At 45.0% G+C, this 26,790-nt stretch overlaps 13 protein-coding genes across 13 annotated transcripts; 8 read left to right on the forward strand and 5 right to left on the reverse strand.

The window, feature by feature from the left end:
• Positions 1-669: 669 nt before the first annotated feature.
• On the forward strand, positions 670-2,454 carry PICMEDRAFT_73152 (hypothetical protein; the record flags this gene model as incomplete). Its single annotated transcript, XM_019164399.1, has 1 exon — positions 670-2,454. The coding sequence occupies one exon, from the start codon at positions 670-672 to the stop codon at positions 2,452-2,454; it is 1,785 nt and encodes a 594-aa protein (XP_019016749.1).
• Positions 2,455-2,584: 130 nt separating this feature from the next.
• On the reverse strand, positions 2,585-4,734 carry PICMEDRAFT_16932 (hypothetical protein). The gene has a single exon (XM_019161399.1). It carries the CDS (start codon positions 4,695-4,697, stop codon positions 2,910-2,912), a length of 1,788 nt encoding a protein of 595 aa, XP_019016750.1. The 5' UTR covers positions 4,698-4,734; the 3' UTR covers positions 2,585-2,909.
• Positions 4,735-4,986: 252 nt separating this feature from the next.
• PICMEDRAFT_16934 (hypothetical protein) lies at positions 4,987-5,514 on the forward strand. The gene has a single exon (XM_019161400.1). The coding sequence runs from the start codon at positions 5,023-5,025 to the stop codon at positions 5,344-5,346; it is 324 nt and encodes a 107-aa protein (XP_019016751.1). The 5' UTR covers positions 4,987-5,022; the 3' UTR covers positions 5,347-5,514.
• Positions 5,515-5,591: 77 nt separating this feature from the next.
• On the reverse strand, positions 5,592-6,992 carry PICMEDRAFT_73155 (hypothetical protein; the record flags this gene model as incomplete). The annotated part of the gene is made up of 1 exon (XM_019164400.1): positions 5,592-6,992. The coding sequence occupies one exon, from the start codon at positions 6,990-6,992 to the stop codon at positions 5,592-5,594; it is 1,401 nt and encodes a 466-aa protein (XP_019016752.1).
• Positions 6,993-7,437: 445 nt separating this feature from the next.
• Positions 7,438-10,551, forward strand: PICMEDRAFT_12099 (hypothetical protein; the record flags this gene model as incomplete). The annotated part of the gene is made up of 1 exon (XM_019159880.1): positions 7,438-10,551. One exon carries the CDS (start codon positions 7,438-7,440, stop codon positions 10,549-10,551), a length of 3,114 nt encoding a protein of 1,037 aa, XP_019016753.1.
• A 504-nt stretch (positions 10,552-11,055) lies between these two features.
• On the reverse strand, positions 11,056-12,438 carry PICMEDRAFT_27942 (hypothetical protein; the record flags this gene model as incomplete). Its single annotated transcript, XM_019162524.1, has 1 exon — positions 11,056-12,438. A coding segment is annotated over one exon (1,383 nt), but the record flags the coding sequence as incomplete, so codon positions are not given.
• A 1,021-nt stretch (positions 12,439-13,459) lies between these two features.
• On the forward strand, positions 13,460-14,911 carry PICMEDRAFT_142929 (hypothetical protein). Its single transcript, XM_019160312.1, has 3 exons — positions 13,460-14,050; positions 14,114-14,190; positions 14,611-14,911. Exons 1-3 carry the CDS (start codon positions 13,649-13,651, stop codon positions 14,714-14,716), a joined length of 585 nt encoding a protein of 194 aa, XP_019016755.1. The 5' UTR covers positions 13,460-13,648; the 3' UTR covers positions 14,717-14,911.
• Positions 14,912-15,106: 195 nt separating this feature from the next.
• On the reverse strand, positions 15,107-16,672 carry PICMEDRAFT_73159 (hypothetical protein; the record flags this gene model as incomplete). Its single annotated transcript, XM_019164401.1, has 1 exon — positions 15,107-16,672. One exon carries the CDS (start codon positions 16,670-16,672, stop codon positions 15,107-15,109), a length of 1,566 nt encoding a protein of 521 aa, XP_019016756.1.
• A 424-nt stretch (positions 16,673-17,096) lies between these two features.
• Positions 17,097-19,715, forward strand: PICMEDRAFT_16940 (hypothetical protein). Its single transcript, XM_019161401.1, has one exon. It carries the CDS (start codon positions 17,183-17,185, stop codon positions 19,634-19,636), a length of 2,454 nt encoding a protein of 817 aa, XP_019016757.1. The 5' UTR covers positions 17,097-17,182; the 3' UTR covers positions 19,637-19,715.
• A 480-nt stretch (positions 19,716-20,195) lies between these two features.
• Positions 20,196-20,765, forward strand: PICMEDRAFT_18840 (hypothetical protein; the record flags this gene model as incomplete). Its single annotated transcript, XM_019162090.1, has 1 exon — positions 20,196-20,765. A coding segment is annotated over one exon (570 nt), but the record flags the coding sequence as incomplete, so codon positions are not given.
• Positions 20,766-21,538: 773 nt separating this feature from the next.
• On the forward strand, positions 21,539-23,912 carry PICMEDRAFT_142963 (hypothetical protein). The gene has a single exon (XM_019160316.1). The coding sequence runs from the start codon at positions 21,815-21,817 to the stop codon at positions 23,768-23,770; it is 1,956 nt and encodes a 651-aa protein (XP_019016759.1). The 5' UTR covers positions 21,539-21,814; the 3' UTR covers positions 23,771-23,912.
• A 143-nt stretch (positions 23,913-24,055) lies between these two features.
• On the reverse strand, positions 24,056-25,411 carry PICMEDRAFT_34359 (hypothetical protein; the record flags this gene model as incomplete). Its single annotated transcript, XM_019162880.1, has 2 exons — positions 24,056-24,173; positions 24,228-25,411. 2 exons carry the CDS (start codon positions 25,409-25,411, stop codon positions 24,056-24,058), a joined length of 1,302 nt encoding a protein of 433 aa, XP_019016760.1.
• A 200-nt stretch (positions 25,412-25,611) lies between these two features.
• Positions 25,612-26,693, forward strand: PICMEDRAFT_16943 (hypothetical protein). The gene has a single exon (XM_019161402.1). The coding sequence runs from the start codon at positions 25,694-25,696 to the stop codon at positions 26,615-26,617; it is 924 nt and encodes a 307-aa protein (XP_019016761.1). The 5' UTR covers positions 25,612-25,693; the 3' UTR covers positions 26,618-26,693.
• The last annotated feature ends 97 nt before the right edge of the window (positions 26,694-26,790 follow it).

Below are 26,790 nucleotides of genomic sequence, written 5' to 3' on the forward strand. Positions count from 1 at the left end.
ACTCCAGCAACTGTTGAAGCTCTACTCCAGCTCCATTCCACTCCAGTCGTCCGCTCCGTTCTCTGCTTCTTCCTTCCGTTTCTCCTGCTCTCCCGTCCGCCTCCGTGCTCCGCCTCTTCGCTCTTCTTGTCGCCCCTCTCCGTCTTCCTTCGTCCTCCTCCTTCTCTCTCCTGCTCCTCCACCACTACACTCCGTCCAGGACCCCCACCCGCAACACACCCAAGGCTCTGCTACAGCCCGGATCCTAAAGTCCAGCACTCACCACCACCGGCCGAGCTCAAACTCCGCCCCCCCGACACACCGACTCTCCCTCTCCTTCGCCACAGGCCTCCCTACACTTACCGGCGCCTCTGCACGCCCACCCCGACACTGCTACAGCAACACGCCCCTTCGCCAGCACCGTCTCCACCCCCTTTTCAGCTACTCCGACAAGTCACACACATTTTCTCACCCACTTCTCACACCCTCCCCATTCCCCATTTCTCCTCCACTGGCTCAGAAAAACTCGCACACACAGAAATCGCCAACTCCGCCCTTTCTCCCTTTTCGTCTGCTTCTCCTCGAGTTTTTCCACTGATTTTTCCCACACCACCCGTTTTTCCACGCTCGGAAAAGCACTTCCGAACACTCACCCCGCGCACGTGACCCCCTCTCCGTCTCCGGCCAGCCATGACGTTCAACTTCAGCTCGGACTTGGTGTGCTACTCCCTCAGCATGAACAACAACGTGCCCACCTCCACACTAGACATGAACCACTACTACCCGTACCGCCAGCAGAACGGCACGGCAGACCAGCCGCAGCCGCTGGGCCCGCCAGCTGCGCCATCGCAGCAGCAGCGCAGTGGCGCTCAGGCAAACCCGCCGCAGGCACCGGCATCGGTAGCAAAGAAACCGTCTAAACTCGACGTGCTGATCCAAACAGCAACCTCCGTGGACCTGGATTCGTTTCTGCCGTCCACCATCTCCTCCAATGAGAAAAAGAGAAAGCTGTCCTCCTCGTTCAATTTGGAGTACCTTTGCAACCAGGCAGAGAAAGAGCTTAACTCCTCGTGTTCATCCGCGTCGTCCTCTTCATCCTCCTCCTCATCCTCATCGTCGTCCTCTCTGGCCTCCGTCTCAGAGCTCTCGAAACTCCAGAGCCAGAGCGGCCAGCAGTTGAAAAAAGCAAACAAAAAGTCCAACCGAAAAAATTCCATCTCCACCAAGGGCCCAAAGGCGAATCTTCACCAACCACACCAAAAGCATGTTCCACCTCGATCTGCAGACCTCAGCCAACAACAGCAGCCGTCGGCTGCATCAACATATGGTGCCGCTCCTAACCCTCTAGCAATCAAATTGGCGTCTCCTTCCACCCACACAAAGAGACAGAGATCCGGACCTTCGTGTGATTGTTGCCGCTCTCGTAAAATCAAGTGTGACTCCGAGATTTTCATACTGTCAGCGCTGGATACGATCAATCTCGCTGAAAACGTCAAGCCAAAAGTCATCAATTCTCATATAGCCCATTGCGACTTCATCTCCATCAACCCTAAATCCGGCTACCAGTACTACAAAATCATCAAGGACGAAGAGCATGCCCTCAACAACAAGCTGACATCGTTCAACTATTTGCAATTCAAGCCCTGCTCCGCTTGCATGTCCAAAAAGCTGAAGTGTTGCTTCTCAAAGGGTTTCACCAGAAACGATATAATCAAATTCAACAAAACCGAGAAGATGAACGGTACTCCTAACACTTTCCCTTTCACGAGTGCAACCCCAACGGCTGATTCCTCGGTCTTGCCATCTCCTTCAACAAGCATACCGGCTTCTCCACCTTCATCTGCAGCATCCTCATCTGCTTCAATCCCAACATCAACGTTCCCGTCCTCCCAAACCTGCTCTTTTTCGGCATCGGGCCAAGATAATACCTCTTTGCCAAGCAATTCCCAAATTTCTGTCAAGCTCGAAGTTCCTGGCGATTCTTCGTTTATCTCCGCCTCTAAATCTATTTCGTCTGCTTTACCTACTCCTTCACCAACACCGGCAGTGCTGAATAACAACATCCTTTCCTCCTCATCCAATGCAGCTGCCATCCTGCAGACCACCTCTTCTTCCCCTTCTGCCCCACATCTAGCGGTGCCGAATGGCATGGCCGTTGATCGGGCTCTAATTTACACCCCTCATCTTCGTGACTCATCTTCATTGGACATGGTGAAGCATGAGTCTCAACCTCAAACTCAGCCTCAATTTCAACCTCAGTTTGGGAAATTTAATGAATCCTTGAAACCTCCAAAGTCAACAGAACTTAAGGATAAGGAAAAGGAAAAGGAGAAGGAATTAGAAAAGGAAAGAAAGTCATCGAAAAAGACATCATGCAAAACATGCAGGTTCAAGAAGATTAAGTGTGTCAAAATCGACGGTTCTGACAGATGTGTCTATTGTAATAAAAAAAGTATTTGCTGTTTATTCGAATAATCAAATACTCTAGCATTCAAAATAAAAAGCAAGTCATGCAATCAATCCTTCGTTCGTCTCATAGTCATAACTAAATCATCATAATAATCAGTTTGGAAAATAAAAAGAAATTAACCAAAATTTCTACTGTTATATTTACTACATATCATATATAAATCTATTTACCCCTTTTTTTTTCCCAGTTCTCCCTTTTACTCATTTTACTCAGCTTTATTTACTTTCTCCCACTGCCATATTTTCTTCTTTACTTTTCCTTTTCACTCCTATTTCCACTTTTACTCTTTTATTTTCAACTTTACTTTTACATCCTTTGTGCTTTCTACTTTTTTCCTAGTTTTCAGATCAAAACTTTTCTGTATTTTTTATAAAAACCATAACAGCTTTTTTCACGCAGTCACCAGTTTATCATAATCTACATAAAGATAGTTTAATCAAAACATATTATAAAAATCCATCTATGCGGCTGGTGGTGGCGGAGGCGGTGGTGGAACTTGTTTTCGTAATGAGGTTCCCGTTTTGGAGTTGGAACCACCACCAGGAGGTGGCGGCGGTGGCGGTGGCGAGAAAACACTAGACCGGTTCTTTAATCCCGGGGGGGCTTGTAATCCCACACTTAATGCTCCTCCAGTTGTACTTGCGGGTGCGTAATTAGTGGTGCTAACAATAGTAGCGGAACTAGAAGTGGGTGGAGGTGGAGGAAGCTGTTGTCTTGGGTGCGTAGCACGAGATTGCTTATCAAATGGGTTGATCGAACTCGAATAAGATGGAGGCTGTGTGTCGTACTGCTTGCCATGTGAATGATGCTGGTGGTCCTGTTGCTGGCCATAACCATAGCGGCTACCATAAGATTGTCTGTATTGGTATTGTTGATCCTGTCCGTATCTATCTCCGCCGTAAGATTGTGTGTACTGATGTCCGTAGCCTTGTCTGTATCCACTGATCCCTTGGCTGGAATATGCATCTCCATGATGCTGCCTCTTGTATCCGTTTGCCCCACCTGCTCCATCAGCCCCACCACCATAGCCATCATAACTATCATAATGAGAGTGTTCTGAAAAGCGTTTGTTGTTGTTGGATGTGAAGTTATCATTATTCTGTAATGATGGCTTTGTCGGTATCATGTGAGGTTGATGTAATGGAACTCTGTCCTTGAAATCACCATCCTTACTAGAAATTCCACCATCATTACCAGTACCCTCTGCATCTTCATTAAGCTCATTCATGAAATCAGCAAACTCTTGATCCATGTGATCATCAGCCTTGGACTGGATTTTACAATCCTTCTCCAAATGGCCAACATTCCCACATTTCGAGCAAACTAAGCTATTGACGAAGTTAGTCCTATTTTTATTCGGACAAGTATTTCTGTTATGTCCCATTTCCCCACAGACTGGGCATGCACGCTCAGTATCGTCACGAAACGTACCATTCAATTTTGCAAGTTCACGCAATTGATCTCTCTTCAGATCATTTTGGCCGGCAGGCGAAAAAATCGCTTTGTCCATCACTTGTTGACATAGTTTTTTCGCCTTCTCAACTTTCTCAACTGAATCAGCGGTGATTAAGCAGTGTAGCTGATCCTGCAAATTGTTCAATTCTGGCGATATATTCATGGTGTTCTTACCTTCCTTCACAGACCCTTTACCGCGAATACCAATTCTAGCTCCAGAATCCTCCTGGAGCTTGTTTAACGTATTACCTCTGGGCCCAATCAACAATCCAATAAAGTTAATTTGTGGATATTCCTTGGTCTTAATGTAGAGCTTTTCAACAATCGTCGTTGGCCTTGGGTTGTACCAATCTGGAGTTTTAAAGCCGGGTATTAGTTTCAGTGCCCTTTCCACAAGAAAACATCTTTCGTTCTCGTATTTTCTTTTATACCTGACCTCCCTGGTGTTCTTTCTTCGGCCACTAGCATCATACACGGGCGGCGGTGATGGGGAACGTAATCTTTCGTCCTTGGGAACATAATTCCCCGAACTAATAATATTGCAAATTTCTTCGATCCGAACTAGAATCACATACGCTTCTATCTGCTCAGGAGTTAACGTGTTCCGTATAATTGTCGGTGTCGCAATCGCCTCTTCCATATATATCGCATTTGTTGGTGGACCCGACCAGTGGTGAGATGAGAACAGTCTTTCCCTTGTACGTCCTCTAGACTTTTCAATTGATTTATTCACCCCATTTTTGTGTTTTTCTCGAACCCCTTCCTCAAAAGTTGCATTTGCCATTGAATCCATAGCTGTTTCTTTTTCTTGCTATGCAACTAAACTTTTGGAATAGCTTTTCTCTGACCTTATTATGTCTTCCTCTCACACCTTCAATGTCTTTTCCCTCTATTTTTGCTTTTGCTGCTTTCCGTTTCATGATCGAGCACAAACTGCACGGTGTACGGGTGCGTACTTGCTCAACCTTTTTTCCCCTCTCGCCAACTTTCCTGTGCGTCCCTTCCTGATGACGATTTGAGTGCGTTTCGCAGGATGAGCTGCAGCAGTTCTAGAATTCACTGTAGAAGACCACGTCAGAGAGCAACACACCACAACACAACACAACACACCTAAAATCATGGCTATTCAACAGGTGAGCAGAGTCGGCGGTCCAAACAAGTGTTTCGGTACTTTCCAAAAGGCTCTCGAATGTATGACCAACGAAAACACCAAGAGTAACGATGAATGTAAGGCATTCATTGGTGATTACGTCGAATGCAGAAGACACAAGTTAGAAACCTACAAGATGGTCATTATGCAACAACATTTAGAAAAAGACAGATCCGACTTGGATGCTGAGAAAGTGGGTGCCCCATATGTCAAAAAGAGAGATTACTTAACTCCAAAGACACTCGGTTTAGTTGGTGGTGACGACCACGCAATTTCTACCGTCAAGTTCTAATTATTGCTTCTAGCACAAAACTTCTCATTCCAGGTGTATATTCTTCATTTATTCTTCCACGGTTATGAAACTGTTCATGACCCGTAACCCCACAACTATTTATTTATCTTATTTATCTAATAAATATTAAAAAAATTATAAATATAAAACAAGGAAAATCGAAAACCAAAAACTAAGAACAATAAGAGAATTATAAAATTATTTGAGAGTCTTTTGCATCTAGTTTACATTACATTATTTTTCGTTCAGAAATTGTCGGCTTCGTCACCGTTAATGCTGCTGTGATGGTCAAATCCGTCGCTATTTTCAGATCCTCTAGACTTCATAGCAGGTCGACGTCTTCTGTTCCATTTCTGTTTGAAGCTCAAAACATTCAATTCTTCCACCATCAACCCTTCGTCGGTGAACTCAACCTTCTTTCTCAATTTACCCAAACTGCTAAATCTTTCGGCATCACCATAACTAGCCTTGTCACCACCATAGTTGTTCCCCTGCATATTCTTATACGAGTCCCAGTCATTAGATGTTCTCTTTGACTTGTATTTGGTCTTTTTCGTATTCACAGAGTATCCATCAACGAAGTGAGGGGTGTATTTGAAAAGTTTCTGCTTATATATCTTCTGTAGATCTTGGGCACTATCCTTGGTCTTGACTAATTCAATAGCTTCGCTGAAAATCTGTGAAACGGCCTCATAAATGAGTTGTCTGAATTGATACGTAGTCAGCCCGATTTCTTCATATATATGCTTTGTCTTTGGATTTAAACGTTCCCTAAAAAAATGGTTATATTCTTCGTTTTTAACTGATCCAGAGATGTCATTGTCCTTTTTGAACTTCTCATAACTCAAATGGGTATTCCATATGCTCAATATGATCTTCTTACTTCTAACACTGACTACAATGCCAGCAATATCATCCAAAACCAGTTTGTTTAACTCGGCGTTGGACATGTGCATCTTGCTTTGAATTTCCTTAAATTCCTTGTTGTCGAGGGTTTTGTCGTTTAAAGGAAGCTCAAGATCTGCCGAAAGAAACTTCCCTCCAATCAGTCTGACGAGCAACATTTCCCAGAAAGCACACAGGAGGTTTTTCCTGTATTTCAAATGGCTATTACTGAAGCTAAATGACCACCTGCCGCCTTTCTTGTTGAATTCATCTTCCCATAGGGGTTTGATACCCTTCTTGAAAAAAAAGTACTCGGTATCGATAGGCACGTCGTTGATGCTTTTCAGATTACAGAAGGATTGCCAAAATTGTTCAACCGTGTCAATTGTATCCGTCTGCTCCATTTCGGCGTCTCTAGAGTAAACTTTTGGAAAAGTTAGTAGAGTTGTTCCTTCAATGTATTGAGCTGCACGCATGTCAGCATTTTCATTCTTTTCCGCTTCACCATCTGCTTCCGAAGTTGTCTCCATGCTTTTATTCAGCGTGCTTTCTTTCTCCGCGTCTGTTTCTGTGTATAGACTAGATTCAATTTCGGAATGATGGCTGTTCTCTTCAACGGTGGTTGTGTTACCTTCTTCTGGTACTGAAGGTACGCTGGTCGGTCTGAAGTGTTGCCAGAACGACCACTCATAAGCCAACTTATGAGAAATATCCTTGGACGAGTTTAGAGACGAAGGAAGATTGTCAAAAATCCTAGACATTAAGGGGTATACGGTAGTTCAAATGTCTGTAATTATTGTGCTGAGTCAGTCTTCTCTCCGCTTGTGAAAGCTGATGTCTTTTTGAATCTTAATGGAGTATGCAAATGAGGCGAGTGAAAGTCAACTGCTTTTTAATTCTGTCAAAAGTGTAGCACAGTTTATTGAGTGGGCTCTATATAAAATACCTCTTTCTAATGCAAAGGCAGCTGTAACCAAACTTTTTCCTCTATTTCCAATCTCCAATTCCTCTTCATGCCCTTAGTCTCTTTCGACACCAATTTGAAGTTGCCGGGATGAAAAAAAAAGTACAAAGGGAGCCGCGCTGGGGAAAATCAATCCTGTCAAGCTCTGCATGAGTCGGTTCTTTTAACTGTTATCGTATCGGGCTAACCAAAAGGCTGGTATTGAGAGAAGAGAAAGCAGAAAAACTCCTATGCGATGAGATATGGACGAAATCCACAAGAAGAAGGTCTTGGAAGTGCCTGTTAACGAAAGAAATGGAAAGTTAAAGCAACTAAGGTTTCCAGACAAAACTGGTGACAGTAAATCGCACATACACGTGAACTACGCAGCTTATCTAGAATACATCAACAAAAATTATCCTGATCTCCACACATTCGACATTGGAATCGACAATGAAACAGGACCCAATAGAGAGAAGATTCAAAAACAGCTCAAGAATGATTTTATGCTACTCAATCAGTTAGACATTGAGCAATATGAAGGATTGAATTCGCCCGATGATATCTGGGACAGTTTAGCAAATTCGGTGTATGGTATGGGCTTCATTGGAAGATATTCACGTATAGCTACTTCCCTTGAAACTGGAATTAACTACATTTTTACATTTGAGGATTTTGCACACATCTACCCTTTCCTCAAATCGTGTCAGGGCAATGCCCTTCTTATTCGACGATTGAGCGGGCTAAAGGATGTTGAAAATAAAAAGTTTTCTTCGTATAAGTTATATTACAAGTCACAACCAGAGCACTCTTTTGGTGCCGCAAATAGCCCAGGAGTTGCAGATGTGGAACTGGAACGGAGAAGCATATACAATCATTCATTTGTTATAAAACCCGAATTCGATAATCCACCGGGAACTGAATGGTCCTACTTGTCTGTTGACAAAGACAAGGTTGAGATGGGCAATAGCTACAGAAGGGGTTACTCTTATGTACCAGATACTACGCCAGTAGAGCTTGATGCTGGTCTAGGCTTTCGTCATGAACTGGGCGAAAATTCTCCAACTCATGAAACACCGGAGTGTGCTGAACAGCCAGAATTGGAGACTGAAAAGGTACTAGCAGACAGTTCGCATGATAACCGACGTTACATCTATGAAAAGTATTTGTTCTGCACATACAAATGGTGTCCCGGGTCCATGCGAATTATATTGGACTGTATTCATAATGTGGTGATTCTGTCAATGACAAACCCACATTTTGACTGCCACGAATCTCATAAGAGGAAGATATACGACATTGTACGCAAATTGTTTGTTCTTAATCAAGGGGATATAGATTTGATTGATGCCAAGTATGCAACGATACCCCGTAGGTATGGTTTGGCATTCATTGAATCATGGATTCATTCTGAAGAATTTGAACTTGCTCGCTCAAGTGAGTATACACCTTCATTTCAAAGTTACAATATAAATGAATCTGACCAATCGAAAAGCTGGGCAAGCCAAAAGAACAGGAATTGGGTAGTCGATTCCTTCTATAACGCTGATAGTGCTAAAAGCAACTCCACATTAACCATCAATGGGCAAGGGCAACACAAGAGGAAAGCAACTCATGTGAAGACTAAACAAGACTATGTGGCACATCCACAACGATTGATTGATTTGAGAAATTATGGAATTGAATACTGGGATTTTGATATATTTAAGTATGACTTTTTTGGAAACGTAACTCCAAGAAGTGAATGGGAGTTTCATGTGAACCGAGATAGTGATGAGAAGAATAGGGAAGTTTTTAGATTTTGGAGAAAACAATATTTCGGTATTAGTGATTTTGTACGCCAAACCTCAAACCATCTATCTATAGGTAAAAGCTTTGGGTTGGTGAGCTATTTCATGGCAAATAATGGTGAACATACCTTCCAGAAAAAAAAAGTTCACATTTATTCGTTTGGTGATCAGCTGCACGTGAAGCAACAGGGACAGATAAAAAAAGATTTCCTCAAAGATATCTATCTTTTCACACGTAACTATGATTGGGAAAAGTTTGATAGCATTCTTTTCAAACAGACCTCAGTTGCTTCGACGTTGCCGAATCCTGATCTGCACATACTGCCTTATCCATTAAACAGACAAGTTCAGAAATTGAGTGAAACATTTGGTGAAGCAGGCTTGCTGGGAGATCATGAATCACAGTCGGGATGTGTTTTTGTATGTTCTTCAATTAGGACTATAGCAAATAGCGATAAAGTTGTGATATGTGAACGAGATATCAAATATCAAGATATTATTCTTGAAGAGTGGAGAGCTCTTCATCGGAGAAAGAGCATGATACATCCATCTGATCAAATCTGGAACATGGAGCCGAACTTCATACAGGCTTTAGGAATGATGGCAATATACGATAAACAATTCCTGAAAAATAGGCACATTGTAGATAGGTTCAATAGATTGCGATGGAAGTCTATGAATGACCAGTATTATCTTAAAACTTTAGGAGATGCCTTGGCAGATGAAGGTTGCAAATATCGTTCTCCTCAAATTAACAGAAGGAGACTACCTGCAAAGCCAGTTAGTGAAAGCGAATTTCGGTATGTCGGATTTCGAGTTCTCTATGAAACCAACGGACAAGTGGAAACTGGATATATTTTCTGTAGTGAAAACAAGTTGTCAAGCTCCCTCAAACTCATGCTGGAGCAGCGTACGATACAAGAGCACTTACCGATGGTTTTGTTAGTTGATGACAGCAAATGCAACCCGGAACAGCTGCAAGAAATTCAGGATAAGGTGAAAATTGTCCAGGTAAGATCATTTTTGTTTGGTAAGCTGAAGTCTTTGATACCGTTTGACTATCTTTTGTTTTTGATGCGTGCACTTATTATGGAGAATGTCGATATGGACACTGGTGAAAAACTTTTGAAGAAAAGGTTGCCCCCACAGAGGAAGAAAGACGTGGAGTTCTACAAGCTGGAATTTGAAGGACGCCGTATTGCATCCAATGCTGGTTTGGTTCGCATAGCAGTTCAAAAGCTATGTAAGGTGAACAGCTATTTGACTAGATATCAAGATGCATGGAGAATAGGTAAGCGATGGGGGTCTTTTGATCTTGCGATAAGGGCTTCGGGGGAAGATAAGTGGAAGTTTCTTCCCAAAAGTCTTCCCAATTTTGACAACCTACAATTTGCCAAAATGTTGCACGAGGCTGGAAGGAACGAAAAAAATATTCAGCTGGCTGAAGATGTTGAGTCGGTCAAGCTTTTGGAATGGGCCATTGAGTGTGTCAAGTCCGAAGAGCAGAAAAATAGTTGTGAAGAGCTTGTTGCGGGTGAATTTCGGGATTTCTTTGAGCTTATTAAGCGGACGACAGACTTTGTATAATCATTCAAATATTGTATAATAAATGGATAGAGAGGCATACATATTATATACTGATATATAAAGTTTATAAATTAAGTGTGAGGAGAGAATGGAGATAAATAAATGATGGGAAGAAGTATAGGTTGGTGAAGAAGACGGAAAAGTAATAGAAGAATAAGAAAACTAAGAAATAAAAAAAAGGAAAACTCAATTTTATATAAACATCACCAGAGTAAACGGATAGAAGAATAGCAAATAATGGTTCTTTTGAACAGGCAAACAGGAAACAAATAAAAACAAGAAGTATTTATGTAAAGGCAGATGAAACATAGAAGAGTTGGAAAATTGGGCAAAGGAAAGTTAATGAGGTTAATCGGCATCTTCTAATCCACTATCTTCGTTTATGCTGTTTGCATAACTTGCCAAATTATCTTCGGAGTCGTTATAGTCCAAGGTTCCCAAGTCTTCTGTTTTACTACGGGGAGGGTTACCACTGTTGCTGTCATGGCCGTGATCGTGAGCATGATCGTGCTGGTCTTCATCTGCATGGTTGTAGTCGTAATTCGTGTCCTGGGAGGCCTTTGTTCCAATGACGCTAAACTTTGGCTTTTCTCTATCGTCTCTTGCCTCCAGCTCTTCGTCCCGGTCGTAGTACTCGATTTTCAGTTCATGAACAATGTCGAAACATTCTGCCAAGAGGGCTGTCACTGTAGCTTGACCTTCTGGGATTTGACCTTTGATCATAAACTTGCCGTCCACCTTCATGTTGTCTATGGAGTCCAACTTGAGTTGGTAGGGATAGAGTTCTCTGATGGAGGAGATTCCGCCCATTCTCTTCAAATCCAAAAGACATCTTCTGATGGTGGACAATTGGTTATGGATTGGTTGTAGGGACTCGGAAACTGGCTCTGAGGATTCCAGTAGCTTGTAGATGATTGCAAAGCAGGATCTCAAAAGATATAGCAACACGGATTGGCCCTTGTAGTCCTTGCTGATGAAGTAGCCGTTTACTCTCGAGTTGTCGATCTCGACTAACTGTTTCTGGTAGTTGAAGATATCTGTTGTTCTCAGGGTCCATCTCTTGGTCAGGAAGAGGTTTTCCAAGATCGACTTCAAGTTCAACAATTTTTCGTATATGGCGGTCAAGTGGGGGTCCACTCTGTCAATTCCCAAATGGAGGTCATTCAAGTAGTTGGAGCAGTTGTCGATCAAGCCCTTGATGATTCCGGCGCCCTTTTCGTTCTCGTTGTTGGAGAAAAACTGCTCGGCCTTGATCTGGCACTTGGTGAGGTCCCGGGTCAGCTGATCGACCTTGCTGTCGTCGTGGATGTTCTCTGTGATCAACTCGAACAACTTGTACTTGATGGACAAGAGGTCGTCCATGAGGGACTTGACGTCCGCAGAGAGGTTGGAGGTCTTGTCCATCATGAAGCTGTACTCGGAGTAGCAGATGTCCAACTTGTTGTTCAAGAGGCAGATCTCGGTGTTGTTGTTGGAGCAGTCGTTGGAGCTGATGATGGTGGAGATCTCGTCCAAGCGGTCCTTGATGGGTTTCAAGTCGTGCGGGGTGTAGATGGAGGACTCGTTGAGGTGTTCAAGCAAGCGCTGGACCGTGGACAGCGAGGCGTACGTGGCCGGGGCGGTGTTGGAGAGGCCGCAGGTGACGAAGCAGAGCGAGAGGAGCTGGAAGATCTCGTCCACGAGCACGTCCACCTTGTTGGGGTTGATGTTGCTGGCGGGGCTGTTGCGGATGGTCTGGAGCTCGTCCGTGTACCGGAGCACGCGCTGGTAGATCTCCGTGATCTCCTTGGAGTCCATGAACCTCGTGTGGTCCTTCTTGATGACCGAGAGACGCTGTCTGATCTCCGTCAAGTGCACGAACACCGTTTTTTCGTTGTCCGGCACGGTTTCTGAGCGGCTGTTCATGGCTGCGGTGGCGGCGGTGGCGGCGGTGGCTGGGTGGGTGGTGCTGGCGGCGGTACTGGCGGCGGTACTGGCGCTGGTCTGCTGCGCTGCTCGGCTGCTGTGTGGTGTGCTGGGCGGACGGTCGGAACGGGCCTGGAGCGGTGCAACGGGCTTCTGGAAAAGGCAGGACGTCTGTCACACGTGTCGGCGTCGGTAGCGGAGCTGCTGGGCAAGAAGAAGCAACAACACGACCACACAGCGTCCACCACTGCCACCGCACTCCAGCACTCCACCCTAACCCAGGCATGGAGATAAGCCAGCACTTGGTGAAGAGCCGTCCCCGTCTCACGTAAGGCGTGCGGGTCCAGAAAGCCTACAGCACCTGAGCGTCCACAGCGCGCCCGCGCCCGCCCGTCCGCCCCGTCTCGCCGTCGCGCCGACCGGAAACACAAATTGTCGCGGAATTACGTCAGCATCCGCGTCTTTCCCCCGTCCGCGGTCGGTCGCCCCAGAGGCCCTTTGCGCGCGCGACACCGCGACACCGCGACGCGACGCGCCCTCGCTGCTGCTCCTTTGTTTTCTTCTGCCTGCCTGGCGCTGCGCTGCTCCCCCCTGGAAAACGAAGCTCGTGAACGTCGCGCAGCGCGTGGCGTGTGGTTTTGCATTGTTGTGTTACGTAAGCGGGGCGATGAAGGCATGAGGGGGTGTGGGCGGGGGCGGCCTCTCCGGCGTTTTTTTTTTTTTTCTTTCGGTCGTGTCGCTGAGCGCTCAGCGATCGCTAGGGCACAGACACAGGCACTGAGGCTGTCAGCCAGTGCTGTAACCACTTTGTGACGCTCTGTTTCAGCTTGTTGCAGGGTCGGTGGCGACACCGTTGCGGTTTGGTGGGTGTGTCGGAGGTGGAAAAGAGTCTCTGTTGCTGCTGGATCGCATCACAGACGCACAGCACTCAGCACCGGTTCTCCAGACCCCCTGCATCCGCCAAACGCTCTGCACAGACACCTTGCCAGGCCACACATAGGCTTCTCAGCGATCAAGACGTCCGGTCGGGTCACCAGTCTCTGCACACACACAACACAACCAACACCCTGCATGCGTGTGTCCTGCGCCGCATAGCACACCTGTCGCACACACACAGTCTCCGATAAGAACCCCTGCTCGTTCTATCCGCTCGTTCACACAAGACACCAACACTCACAGCTGCACAGCCAGAATGAGAACCACGTTCCTTATACCCACCCTCGTGTCCCTGCTCTCACACATACACGGCGCAGACGCCACGGGCCAGAGAGTCGGCTGTTTCGGCTCGGTGCCGTCGTCCTACGTGTCCCAGGGCACCAACATCTACCAGTCGTCGGACAAGTGCAGCAGCGCCTGCTCCAGCTACGACTTCTTCGCCATGACGCAGGGCAACGAGTGCTACTGCGGCTCGTCGTACCCGAGCTCCGTCGACGGATCAAACGCCTGCTCCGTCGCCTGCGTGGGCTACCCGGCGGAAAACTGCGGCGGCTCCTCTGCGTTCGTCGTGATGGCACAAGCCGGCGTCGACCTGAGCTCCTACTCGAACGCTGCGTCCTCCTCCTCCGCCGCCTCGTCCGAGTCGCCCTCTTCTTCCTCCTCCTCGGCATCCTCGTCCACCGCATCCACGTCCTCCTCCTCCTCGTCCCCCTCTTCCTCTTCCTCTTCCTCCACTCCAGCATCCTCCTCTCTCTCTCCATCCACCACCGTCTCCTCCGCTTCCTCCTCCGCATCCTCCTCCCCAATAACGACATCAGTCTCGCCATCGTCCTCCGCGCCACCGTCCCAAACTACAAATGAAAAGTACACCTCTTTGATGACCACCCTGCTAGAGAACTCCTCTGCAACAGTCACCTCCGTCGTCTACGTCACACAATCTCCCTCTGCGTCAGAAAACTCAGCAAACTCAAAATCCGCCTCTGTCAACAAGGGGGCCATCATTGGTGGTGTCGTCGGAGGCGTTCTGGGGTTCCTCGTGATACTAGCGGCCTTATTGTTCCTTCTACGCCGCCAGATATTCTCTCGGTACGCAGATGACGACGAATCCATCATTGCAGATGACATTGCCTATGAAGAAGCCCTCAAATCCAACGCAGATGGCTCCAATCCTTTTGCAAGTGACGAAGATAATGAAGCCGACAAGATAATGTTGGGCAGAAGAAGATTAAGTGACGGAAGTTTGGCAGATGCAACGGATTACGCTAAAAAGGTTCTACGTGTGGCAAACCCTGACGATGAGCAATCAGTTTACAATCACCACTAACGCCTTATGCCCATACTCCAACCCATCTTGTCATCTTACTTCTCTACTTTAATCTATTCTTTTCCCACTCATTACTCTTTTTCATATATATACTACCTTTAGTTCTCCGCTACTTCCTTTTTTTTTTCTCTCCTCTTCTTCCTATTGTTTGTTTTCTGCTTCTTCTGATGATTTTTCTCATCTTGTCATCTTCTTCCCCCTCTACCCATTTTGTGTTTCTCTCCATCTGCTTCGTATATTTTCATTCCTTTATAGGTTGTCTATCATAAACTAAAATTACATACTACTTTTAAAATCGGAAGTTTGAGAGCTACTCTTCACTGTGTCGATGAGTGTTTTTTTTTTACTTTTTCAAAGAATGGATTTGAATGATGAATAGATAGAAAACGTCTAAATATATTTGTATGGGTTCAAGATACCCTTTGGATCATAGTGGTGCTTGATATCCTTGATCATGCGGATCTCAACCTCACTCTTGGAGTATCCAATGTAGTTCTTCTTTTGGAATCCCAACCCGTGCTCGGCGCTGATCGACCCATGGTGTTTCGAAACAAACTCATAGACAAACGGCTCCAAAGCCTTCTCAACCTCCTTGTTGTATTCTCTAACAGCAACATTCAAGTGCAAGTTACCATCACCAATGTGACCGTATCCAACCGCCTCGTAAACAGGCTTCGATTCGTCCTCGGTGGAGGACAAGTTCAACTTCTTCAAACGCTCTTGAACAGCCTCAACCAAGGAATACATGCTGTCCAATGGTAGGGAAACGTCGTACTTGTAGACACCTCCAAATTGCTGGGAAGCCTCGGCAATACCTTCTCTCCAAGTCCAAAGAGTACGCAATTGAGTCTCGTCTTGTGAGACGGTACCATCAACAACGGTTTCATCGCCCATCACCTTTTCAAGGAAGTTTTCCAATTTTTCATCGTCGTGTTCCTTTGTCGAACCACTTGTCTCGAGCAATACGTAGAATGGATATTCAGGAACAGAATCAACTCCCGTCTCATCTTCTTGACACAATGGATGTGTCGTCTTCAAGCTCTTGGCAGCAAGTAGTTGGGAGTCGTGGTCCATGAACTCAAACGCACTTAAGATCTCACACAAGTCGCTACGTGCGGTCTGGAAACATTTCTGGACCATTTCATAGCTCTCCAATCCAAGGAAGGCAATATTGACAGATTTTGGTCTTGCTGGACACAAAATCGAAACACCGGTGATGATTCCCAAACTACCCTCGCTACCAATGAACAGTTGCTTCAAGTCGTAGCCAGTGTTATCCTTTCTCAAAGAATGCATCGAGTCCATGACGGTACCGTCCGCCAGCACAACTTCCAGTCCAAGCACAGAACCGTGCAAAGAACCGTATCTCAAAAGACGCAAGCCACCGGCGTTGGTCGCAACATTACCACCAACAAAACATGATCCTTTGGCACCCAAGTCCAATGGAAAGATGTGGCCCTTCTCGGCAAGGAAAGTGTCTGCGGCTTCCAAAATCACACCAGCATCCACTTTGAATATACCGGAAGACTCATCGAACGATCTGATCTTGTTCATGCTGGCCGTGGAAATAACGATTTCATCGAAAACAGGAACAGAGCCACCAACCAAGCCTGTGTTACCGCCCTGTGGAACCACCGCAAGCTTTCTCTCGTTACAGTAGGCCAAGATTTTTGACACCTGCTCCGTGGTCTTCGGCTTCAACACCAGCTGCGACTGCCCGGTGTATTTTTTCATCCAGTCCTGGTTGAACGCAATCAGGTCGTTTGTGTCTGTGATCATCTGGTTTGGATTCAAGATCGAGTGGAAGTGCGACAAGTCTTCGTCGCTCAACTTTGCAAAGTCCCCACGTTTCACAGCATACTTGTCTGCAGTCAGCTGTGAAGAAAACCTTTTGGGTGAGATCTTGAACACTGTGGTCGTGTTCTTGCTATTACCGATGAGAAGAGAACGTAGCATCTTTGTGGTCTGTCTTCCGTTTCACCTTTTTCCCTCTAGCCTTCTGTTACTCCGACCCACTAAAACCCCCCCAAGTCGGGTGTGATGACTCTGTCTGGGGAAAAAGAAAAGTCCAAGATCCATGCCGATCTCAACCCATTCGTAGCATCCGTTCTGCCGCCGGTAATTTCCCAAACCGGCAAGACTGGCGGTAAACGCCTGTAACGGTGGCGGAAAGGCACGTGATAAAAAACCGGAAGAAATCGGAACGCCGGGTTGCGCTTACGTAATACAATTTGACGCCGATCGTCCTGAATCATCTGGGCGCGATGGCCGTGGGCCCCGTTTCTCCGGATGAGTAATTGATTGACATGATCCCTGCGGAAAGGTTAACTCTTGCAGATACATGTCGGCAAAGTTTTCGCCTTAAAAGCTTCGAATTTGGTGGTTGGGAACCCAAATTTTGCATTCCGAAGGCCACCGACAACATTGCTCCCGATCAGGTAGCTGTCTCTGTGTCCGAGAGCCAAAATGGAAGGGAATACGAATAGAAAGACGCAAAATGACCATGGTCACGAAAGCCATCAAGGTAACAGTAGAAAGGGCGATGCAGGCAACTGCAAGCACGGCAGCAACGCTACGAATAACGAGGTGGAGGCAGATAGAAGTACCACGACGCTGTCGAACTCGCTGCTGCAATCGTCAGAAAACCCCACCGACGATGCGTTGAAGTTGGTGATTGTATGCGTTGGTTTACCCGCCAGAGGAAAATCGTACATCACGAAAAAGTTGCAACGGTATCTGAACTGGATGCAATACAATACAAAGATCTTCAATGTGGGAAATACGCGGAGACAGCTAAAAGTGTTTGCGCCTAGTAATTATCCGATACAGGGGCCTACGGTAGACCACAGCACGCCGATGCAATCCCCCTCGCCGTCGTATGTGGGCGGACTGCCCGAAGCCGAACGCGGAGACCGCTTGGCATCCCACGACGCAAACTTGTTTGATCATAACAACAAGGAGAATTTCCAGCTGAGAGAAAAGTGGGCAAAGGAGACTCTCGATCATCTGTTGGATTTCCTATTATCAGACGACGGGAATGTGGGCATATTCGATGCGACCAACACGACAAAGGCTCGTAGGAGATGGATTGTAGAGACGATAAACAAGCGTACCAAAGGGTTGGTGAAAATTTTGTTCCTCGAGTCAATTTGCACGGATGAGGACTTGATTGAGAAAAACATTCATCTAAAGTTGAGTGGCCCGGACTACAAGAAAATGGACCCGGCCAAGGCTTTGCAAGACTTCAGACAGCGTTTGCACAATTACTCAAAAGTGTACGAAACCATCGACGAATCGGAGGAAAGTGAGAACGAGAAATTCGATATCCAATATGTGAAGATTGTAAATGCCGGAAAGAAAATTATATCTTTCAACATCAGCGGTTATTTGAGTTCTCAATGTGTGTTTTTCCTTTTGAATTTCAACCTTACGGATCGCCAAATTTGGTTAACTGCAAATGGCGAGTCTGTCTATAACGTTCAAAATAGGTTGGGCGGAGATTCTGACCTCACAAGGAAAGGCATAGCGTTTGCTAAAGCATTACCAAAATTTATCTCGAAGAAGAGACAGGAATTCAAGTTGAAACAATACGGTAAAGAGTTTGTTAACGACACTACGACATTCAAAACGAACACTTCAACCCATTCATTGAAGAACTTCAATGTATGGACATCAACTTTGAAAAGAACAATTGAAACTGCACATTATTTCCCTCGTGATGAGTTTTTTTTCAAAAGCTTCAAGATCTTGAATGATTTAGGTTGTGGATCTTACGACTCTATGGCTGAGGATGACTTCAGATATTTGCACCCCGATGAATATCTGGAATCTTTAGAGAATAAATTATCCTATAGGTATCCAGGTCTTGGAGGTGAGTCGTATTTGGATGTTCTAAGCAGATTGCGTCCAATAATTATAGAATTGGAGAGATTGAAAGACCATGTGCTGATCGTTTCTCATCGGGTCATAATTAGAGCTTTGTTGTGCTACTTCATGAACTTGAGTAAGGAAATGTTAACAGAACTAGAAGTCCAGCATAATTATGTTTACTGCGTTGAACCAAAACCCTATGGCTTAGATTTGAACATTTGGCATTATGACGATGTGACCGATATGTTCATTGAAGTGGACGTTGCTGAAATCATGAAACGAAGACGCAAGCGCGGTTCTTTGGTCCTGAATGACGTTGAACGTTTGAGAAGAATCTTACTGAAACACAGTATGAGTTACGACTCCGATGATGTTTTGAGTAGCACCATGGAAACTGCCAGTGAAAGTGAAAGTGATAGTGATAACGAATCACAATCGGATCTTGAAACTGCAATGGGTGGTTCAGCCAAACCGTCTCCTAAAGTACTGTGCAGTAGATCAGATTCGCAGGCTTATGAATTTACCAGAAACAGCTCAGCAGATTTGAAGATGTTAGGCTTTAATCCATTGAATAGCAGCAACAATTTGAGACTGAATGGGTCAGCTAGTCTGACTAGTATGGCAAGTCTCGGTAGTTTAGCCAGTGGAACTAGCTTATCAAGCCAGCCAGGTCTTTCAAACTTCAAAAGTCATTTGAAGGGGAGCTCATCAGATTTGCGAGGGCAAGCTGCACAGGCAGCACAGGCAGCACAGGCCGCCAACTTACATATACCCACCAGCACAAGTGAGTTGGCAATGCCAGCCATAACTCTTTCCAGAAAAAATTCTTTGAGACATATAAAGAAACCAAGCATAGATTGGGATTTGTTCGATCACACAGTGGAAAAAGAATCAAACAACAACAATAGCGGTAAAATACACCGTATTGAATCTGGTAGTAGCGGTACTAGCAGTTGTGAGACTTCAGCAGTGTTGGATGCTGAAGTAGATTTGATTATGTCTAATCCGGTATTAGTGCAAAAACTCATGGAGAGAATAAAGAATCGTTAGCTTTATCCACTCTCAACCCCTCAGTTTGTAGATATATTTGTTTCGTATTGAAACGTTTTGTATACAAATGCATGAACGATTAATGATATTAGAAAATACAGTGAATGTAGAAGAGCTGATTTCATGGCACTAGCTAGGTGTTGAAGCGCTCACTCACCCTCTCCGAGAGTGGAAATTGCGTATCACATATTTTCTAGTGTTCCCCGGCAATCCTTCGGTTAGAAACGATAAGCACGTTACTCTGGCACTACAATTCTCAATACTAATAGCTAGGTTGATCATGGAGGAAGACCACCTGTGTTGTGCCGGTCGTTTTGATGACAAACATCCATTAGAAAATGCCTCTTTTGCACTGTTGGAAATCTTAAATGGTGCAGTCGACAGCGGCTTATCGAAGGTGAAGAAGCTGACTGAAGGCCGTTCTATCAACATTGATCTCCCACCTGACGCAACAAGAAGAGTGATAGAGACAGATGGAAATACGAATAATGAATTTTATACGTATCTTAACGACAAAAGTGCTGATAGTGCTGACCGGGACCCTACAAGTAAAGCTTTGTGGAAAAAGCATCCATACTACTTTCGAACAGTTAATGTATCACTACTAGCTATGCTAAAGATGTCAACACATGCTGTCTCGGGTGGAATGATTGAAATTATGGGTATGCTTGTTGGATACCATAAAGATAATGAGTTAATAGTATTAGATTGTTATCCATTGCCCGTGCAAGGTACAGAATCACGAGTGAATCCTCAAAATGACTCGTACGAATTTATGCTCAGTTATTTAACAAAGTTACAGGAGAGTGGGATAAGGAAAGAGAACATTATAGGTTGGTATCATTCGCATCCCGGATTTGGGTGCTGGTTAAGCGGAATTGATGTTCAAACCCAAAAACTACACCAAGGATTTGAAGATCCGTATGTCGCAATTGTTGTGGATCCAATCAAAAGCCTCAAATCTGGAATGGTCGATATAGGTGCATTCAGGACTTTATACGATGAACACCTACGTCCAGAAAACAGTAATACGAACAGTAATAATGCCGAACTGGGGTGGCATAGTAAAGAGTATTATGCATTAAACGTGAAGATATTCGTGAACGAATACGATCGTGTTTTACTTGAAAAATTCAGCAGGGTGAACTCCTTCAATAGCTTGGTAGTAGGGGGAGGTGATTACAATGATAATGATGAAAACATTGCAGCTAAAAAGAGTGCTGACGCTGGCCAAAACATGGATTACGATGCGATCAAACTATGGAAAAAGTTTAGCAGGATCTTAAGTCAAACATCTTTAGATAAAAACAGTATGAAATCCATTAATGACAAGTTGTTAGAGGGCTCGATCTCTATCGATAGCATGGACACAGATGCTAAGTTCACCTCTACAAAGATTAGTGGTAACTCAGAGTTAGGGCAAACTCTGGGGGCTCAGAAACACACTAATTTGGGTGAAAACTTGAACATGACTTCCACAGAAGGGGAAACGGCGGGCAGCCTTCTTTCAGTTGCCGAGGAATCCCGGCTTGAGTTGGAGAAGTTGGGCGTGGAGATGGACCTAGTTTCCGCAGAAGAAATCAAACAATTCCTCGTTAAGAATATTCAGCGTGGGCTGTTTGAATAAAAGATTATTAAAGTAAATTTTAGTAAAAAAACCTTTGTAACAATTGCATACATCGTAAATGGAGAATGCACAGAAGGATGAAAGGAATACACCTGAGTGACACTGCATTGAGAAGGAACCTGATGAAATATACGGTTTTAACTGGTTAGTGACAAGAACGATCACTTGCGTCAATTTTTGACCCAGAACGAGTCGATGAACGGCTGGCACGGATCGTAGGCGATTATCATTGGGCTTCAGTTTGTAATGCATCCTATCCCGCTTTAATAGTAGGGGAATTTTATTGTTGTTGCTAAAATGGCTATCCGTTGATGTTCTAGTATCTCGGGTGTTACAGACCTGGTAGTTGATAGTCTACGTCCACATTTCCCATATGGCCTATACACCTGTTAAATTTGTTATTCACGTTGGCAAGAAGTTCAGGACTGATAAGTGTAAACAGAAAGTACACTCAAGCCATACGAATACTTCCGGACTTGCCGTTTGAGATTCAAAATGGGATATGGACCGATGTGATTTTCGATAATCTCAATTTGAAGGAAGTGCTGGGCATGATGGGTATTCAAGCTCAGCTCGATTTCATTATCCATTCACATTTCTGTGTGAATGTGTTTATTATCTCAAGGTTTATGAATGAACGAACGAATTTGCAGATTACCAATGTTTTAGGGAAGATCTTGCTAAAATCGCCGGAGTTTGAAAAATTATTGGATTTGCTTTTAGAAAAAAAGATCATAATTCAAAATTTATCGTTCAGCAGAGAGGTTTTTGAGGTATTCACGATAAACAGAGACCTTTCTAAGTTGGTTTATTATGCACAAAATCTATGTTATGTATATTATGATCAACTGGTTGAGTTTCAGAGCTGGGAAGATTTGTTTTTGAAAAAGATCAAATTTTTATCCGTATCTGCCTCCGATGATATCACGTTGCTTAATTTGAAGAACTTAACAAAGCTACAGCACATTGCTCTTAATATATACGACTATCCAATAAATTTGAAGTGTATTTCGAAATTCCTATCATTTGCGGTCAAACTCAAAGATTTGAGAAAATTGGATATTAAAATTGTCATTGATAAGAATCTCGAACTTCCCGCTTGTCTTTTTGAAGCCTTGAAGTTAGTTTCATATACAGGTTTAGATATAACCATTAAGATATTAGATAACAATCTTACATATAAAAACATGAAGTTTGAATGGTTGAATAGAAAAATTGAGTCGGTATGTCAGTTTATCACAGATTTGAGCATGAACATTAATTCTGAAACCTATGTTGACTTTGATCCATTGAATTACTATTACCAGCTAAGGAGACTAAAGATCTCAGCATACTACTCTGCAAGCAAGTCTGGCAATTTTAGGTTGAAGAATAAAAAATTAAAATACTTAGAGTTGTACTACTTTGATAGGCAGCTGCGCTATTCATTAAAACATCTTTCTCGTTTGACTGATTTGACACTAAATTCATGTGATATATCTGTCAATTTGATAAATAATCTACCGAGGACATTAAAACGATTAGTGTTATGCAACTGCTTTTATAAAGCAGAAAACAAATTCTCCTTGCCTAATAATTTGAGTTATTTTAAGTATGAGATGATGTCTTTATCGCAAGATTTCCCTGACTTTGAAAACATCTCTAGTTTGACTGCATTAGAAGAGCTTAGTTTAGTGATGTTTACAAAAATTCCTCAAAACTTTTTATCAAGATTGCCAATCAACCTCAAAGTACTGAGTATTTCTTGTGTTAATTCCGAGAGTCAGGTTGACTGGAGCTCGATGAATTTTTCAATTTTGAAAGGCCTTTCAAGTTTCAAAATATCAGGACAGACACTTGAGTATGACTTGAGGCTACTGCCTCCCTTAATAAGGCAATTGGACTTTCGCTTGCAAGTTTCAGTATTCAAAAATACTTTACCTCCTAGTATTGAATGGTTAGACATCACATTTTTAGATATGCGCTTGCCCATTTGCTTGACACTCAACACTATCACAGCTGATTTGAAGCTGATGGAGCACCTAACAATTCGGGGAAACCGATTGAGTTATGACTTGTCAAGACTGGAATTCAACCACTTGAAAAAAGTCACACTACATATTGGCTATGGCTTGATGAAATCCAAAGCAGTTGTGAAAATAGGTATCTTACCCCCCTCTTTAGTTCGGTTTGAAATTATATCCAAGGCGAAAGAGACCGTTTTGCTATCACCTAAAGCCCAGATCAGAGATAGCAACAGTTATGTGAAGGGGAGACACAAAAGAAGCCAATCTGTAGATAGCAGTAGCAGTGGAAGTAGTGGAACAATAGATTTTTCTAGATTTTCAAATAGATTGATAGAGCTAGGTATCTTAGAAGGAGTTACGGAGGTAAAAGAGAACGAAGTCTCTAAAATTAATTTGGATAAGGGTATGAGCAAATTAAAAATTGACAATGTTGGCAATAAAGTGAAGAATGAAAACCAAAAGACGAAATCGAAAATCAAAAATTTACTTCGTAGAGGCTGAAAATCCGTCGATTACTTACTATTTTGTTCTCACATCCATGTTTTATTTTTAAAATTTCTCTTTTAAACTGTATAATGTTGATTGTTGTGTATTACGAGCTCATGATTACGATTTAAACCCATTTTTGCTCATTATTGCAGAATGTATATTTAGACTATAAAATTTCTATGAATCTGTTATACACATATTCACATGTGTTGCAAGACGGTCCAAAAGCTGGCGCCTCTTTGCAATCGATTGCTTCGTTGGCTGCGTTATTTATCCCCTGAAAATTTGAAGCCAGCATCACTCTGGTTGAGAAGTTTTCTCCTTTTTCTCCTCCTCCTCCTGGTACTGGCGTATTTGCTCCTTTGAATCCTGAGCAATACGTACCAAATTTTGGAAAGTGGAGGCCAACTCCTTACTTTTCAAACGTTTCAGTGCATCTGTATCTTTGGACCCTTGTGAATCTGCTGACAGCTGGCTATCTCTCGATCCCTCGTCCTCCGGCAGCAGCTTCATGTTGTGAAATGACTCAAGAATTTTGGAGTCTTGTGAGTTGCCACAGAACAGATAGTCGTCTGTGTCGTCATCTTCCAGCGAGGAGGTGTCGGTAGGGTTTGGATCAGAAGCAGCACGGATCTGCCTTAATTTCTCCAACTTGTTCTTCATTATAATCAACCGCACAGCACGGCGTAATCTGGCGTGGGCATTGAAACCCTCCTGTATGTTGGAGATTATGTTCTTTTCGTTGACTGCGGCCTTCCCACCGTAGCGAATATGATTCTGGATCCAAGGATGCTGCAGCAGTTGACTAGCTGACGGTCTTCTTCTGTTATCAATATCAAGTGATTTTATGATAAAGTCCTTGGCCTCCTCGGAGATCCCGGACCAGTACTTTTCGTGGAAAACGACAAAGTTGTTCGTTCTGACCTCGTCCAAAAAGTCCTGCGGGTTCTGCGCACGAATAGGGGAGTAACCCCCAATCAAGGTGTATGCCACGACGCCCAGGGACCAGATGTCGCAGCTGAGGGTGTATCCGCCCTTGCCCAACCCATACAAGTCGCCGTAACCTTCTCCGGAATAGATTTCAGGGGCAATGTAGCCGAAGGAGCCGGCCACGCCTGTCAACCTCTCGTGTGCGTTGACGTTGACTTGCTTGGAGACACCGAAGTCAGCTAGAACGACCGGAGAGTTGTTCTCTATCGAAAGATAGAGCACATTTTCGGGCTTGATGTCCCGGTGGGCGATGCCGCGTGCATGCAGGTAGGCGATGGCGTCCAGCAGCTGGAAGATGATTTCGCATGCGTCGTACTCCGTAAAGGATGTCTTCTTGATCAAGCGATCAAAGAGCTCGCCGCCAGTTGCCAACTGAGTGACAATGTAGAAGTTGTGTTTCGTCTGGAACGAGTCAATGAGCTCGACAATGTGGGGATGTTTCACCGAGCTGAGGAGGTTCACCTCCCGCTCTACCACCTCCAAGTGGCCGTGGAGCCTTGATTTGAGGATAATCTTCACGGCCACCTCCCTGCCCGTGGACTTCTGGATCGCCTTGCGGACCGTCCCGAACGACCCTGCCCCCAGAGTCTCCTTGAAGTCGTAATCTTTTTTCTTGGAGAAGGCCGTCGCAAAGGGCTCTGTCAAGATATCGTGTAATCCCATGGTGCTGTATCGTGTTCTGGATCTGCTCCTAGTGTACTGTACTCCGAGATGTGCGGTGGCAAATAGAAAGAACACGGGTCGGCTCGTCGTACCTGGCCCGCTTTGTTATCCCTTCTCGTCATTAAATCATGTCCAGGCCACGCCAGCTGTTTTATGCGGGCGGAGAAAAGTGGGCGCAGCTTTGGGGGGCCCTGCTATTTATAGCCCGGTACGAAAGCCGGGATTAACGACGGGCCTGTCTTTGGGTTGGAAGAAGATGGGAAGGGTGAAGAGCAGATAAGGATGGACACTAAGACAGAGCCGGTGACCCGGTTCAAATACGTGCGGACGTTGGAGGAAGACCCGCTGGCGAAGAGGGTGGTGCTGCTGGGCAGCATTGATGATGAGCAGGCGATTTTGACGCTGGAAAAGACGGGGTTTTCCCAGACGGTGGAGCCGGAGAGGCTGCTACGGCAGGTCAGGACGATAGCCAGCAACGACGTGTACTGGTGGGGGACGACATTGGCGGAGCAGGACGTTGAAAAGGACCCGACGTGCAAGTACTCGCTCGTGTACCCAGCGACGGAGACGCACGTCCGCAAGTACGAGAGCGCCCGGCTGCACATGATACGGGAGACGCCGGAGGCGTACCAGACGGTGGTGAAGCCCTACATCGAGACAATGAAGGGGGACCGGCTGCAGTGGGTGACGAACATTCTCCACCACGGGGCCGAGGCCGAGCGGGTTTTGTTCCGGAACGACGACTACGTCGTGCTCCCGGACATGAAGTGGGACGGCCAGAACCTCGACACGCTGTACTGCTGCTGCATCGTTTACGATGACAGTATCTCGTCGGTGAGAGATTTGACAGTTGGCCATTTGGGCTACTTGGAGAGGATCCGTACAAGCATCCTCGAGGAGCTGCCTAGGATCTACCAAGCGCAGGGCCTCCAACGGGATAATTTGCGCCTCTACGTGCACTACCAGCCGTCATACTACCACTTCCACATCCACGTTGTGAATGCCAATTTTCTCGGTCTGGCGAACTCGATGCTGGCCGGGAAAGCAATTCTGCTCGAAGACGTCATCGACAACCTCTTCCAGATGGCCAGCGCCAGTGCCAGCGCCAGCGATAGAAGCCTGGGTTACGCCAGCAAGACCATCAACTACCAGCTGAAGGAAACACACAAATTGTGGGACCTTGGACTCAGGGACTACGCCCAGTAGATGGCACCCTATGTATATAAAGCTCTTGTGTACCTGAAAGATTTATCAGAACAACAATAGTTGCGTAGCGCTGGTGGCAGTAAAATGCTGCAGTGAGGTTCTCGAAACGGAAATGTGAAAACTGTACACAGAGCAGATAGAGAGTATCGTTCAAGTTGGGGAGGGCAGAGAAC

Source organism: Pichia membranifaciens (assembly GCF_001661235.1).
Source record: "Pichia membranifaciens NRRL Y-2026 unplaced genomic scaffold PICMEscaffold_4, whole genome shotgun sequence".
In the NCBI taxonomy this organism is placed as follows: Eukaryota; Fungi; Ascomycota; class Pichiomycetes; order Pichiales; family Pichiaceae; genus Pichia; species Pichia membranifaciens.

Coding starts and splice junctions, on each gene's coding strand:
- PICMEDRAFT_16932 (XM_019161399.1), bottom strand. CDS start 4,697: ATGGATTCAATGGCAAATGCAACTTTTGAGGAAGGGGTTCGAGAAAAA.
- PICMEDRAFT_16934 (XM_019161400.1), top strand. CDS start 5,023: ATGGCTATTCAACAGGTGAGCAGAGTCGGCGGTCCAAACAAGTGTTTC.
- PICMEDRAFT_142929 (XM_019160312.1), top strand. CDS start 13,649: ATGAGAACCACGTTCCTTATACCCACCCTCGTGTCCCTGCTCTCACAC. Junction 14,051..14,113: donor CCGAGTCGCCCTCTTCTTCC/TCCTCCTCGGCA, acceptor CCCTCTTCCTCT/TCCTCTTCCTCCACTCCAGC. Junction 14,191..14,610: donor GCTTCCTCCTCCGCATCCTC/CTCCCCAATAAC, acceptor AATGTTGGGCAG/AAGAAGATTAAGTGACGGAA.
- PICMEDRAFT_16940 (XM_019161401.1), top strand. CDS start 17,183: ATGGAAGGGAATACGAATAGAAAGACGCAAAATGACCATGGTCACGAA.
- PICMEDRAFT_142963 (XM_019160316.1), top strand. CDS start 21,815: ATGATGGGTATTCAAGCTCAGCTCGATTTCATTATCCATTCACATTTC.
- PICMEDRAFT_16943 (XM_019161402.1), top strand. CDS start 25,694: ATGGACACTAAGACAGAGCCGGTGACCCGGTTCAAATACGTGCGGACG.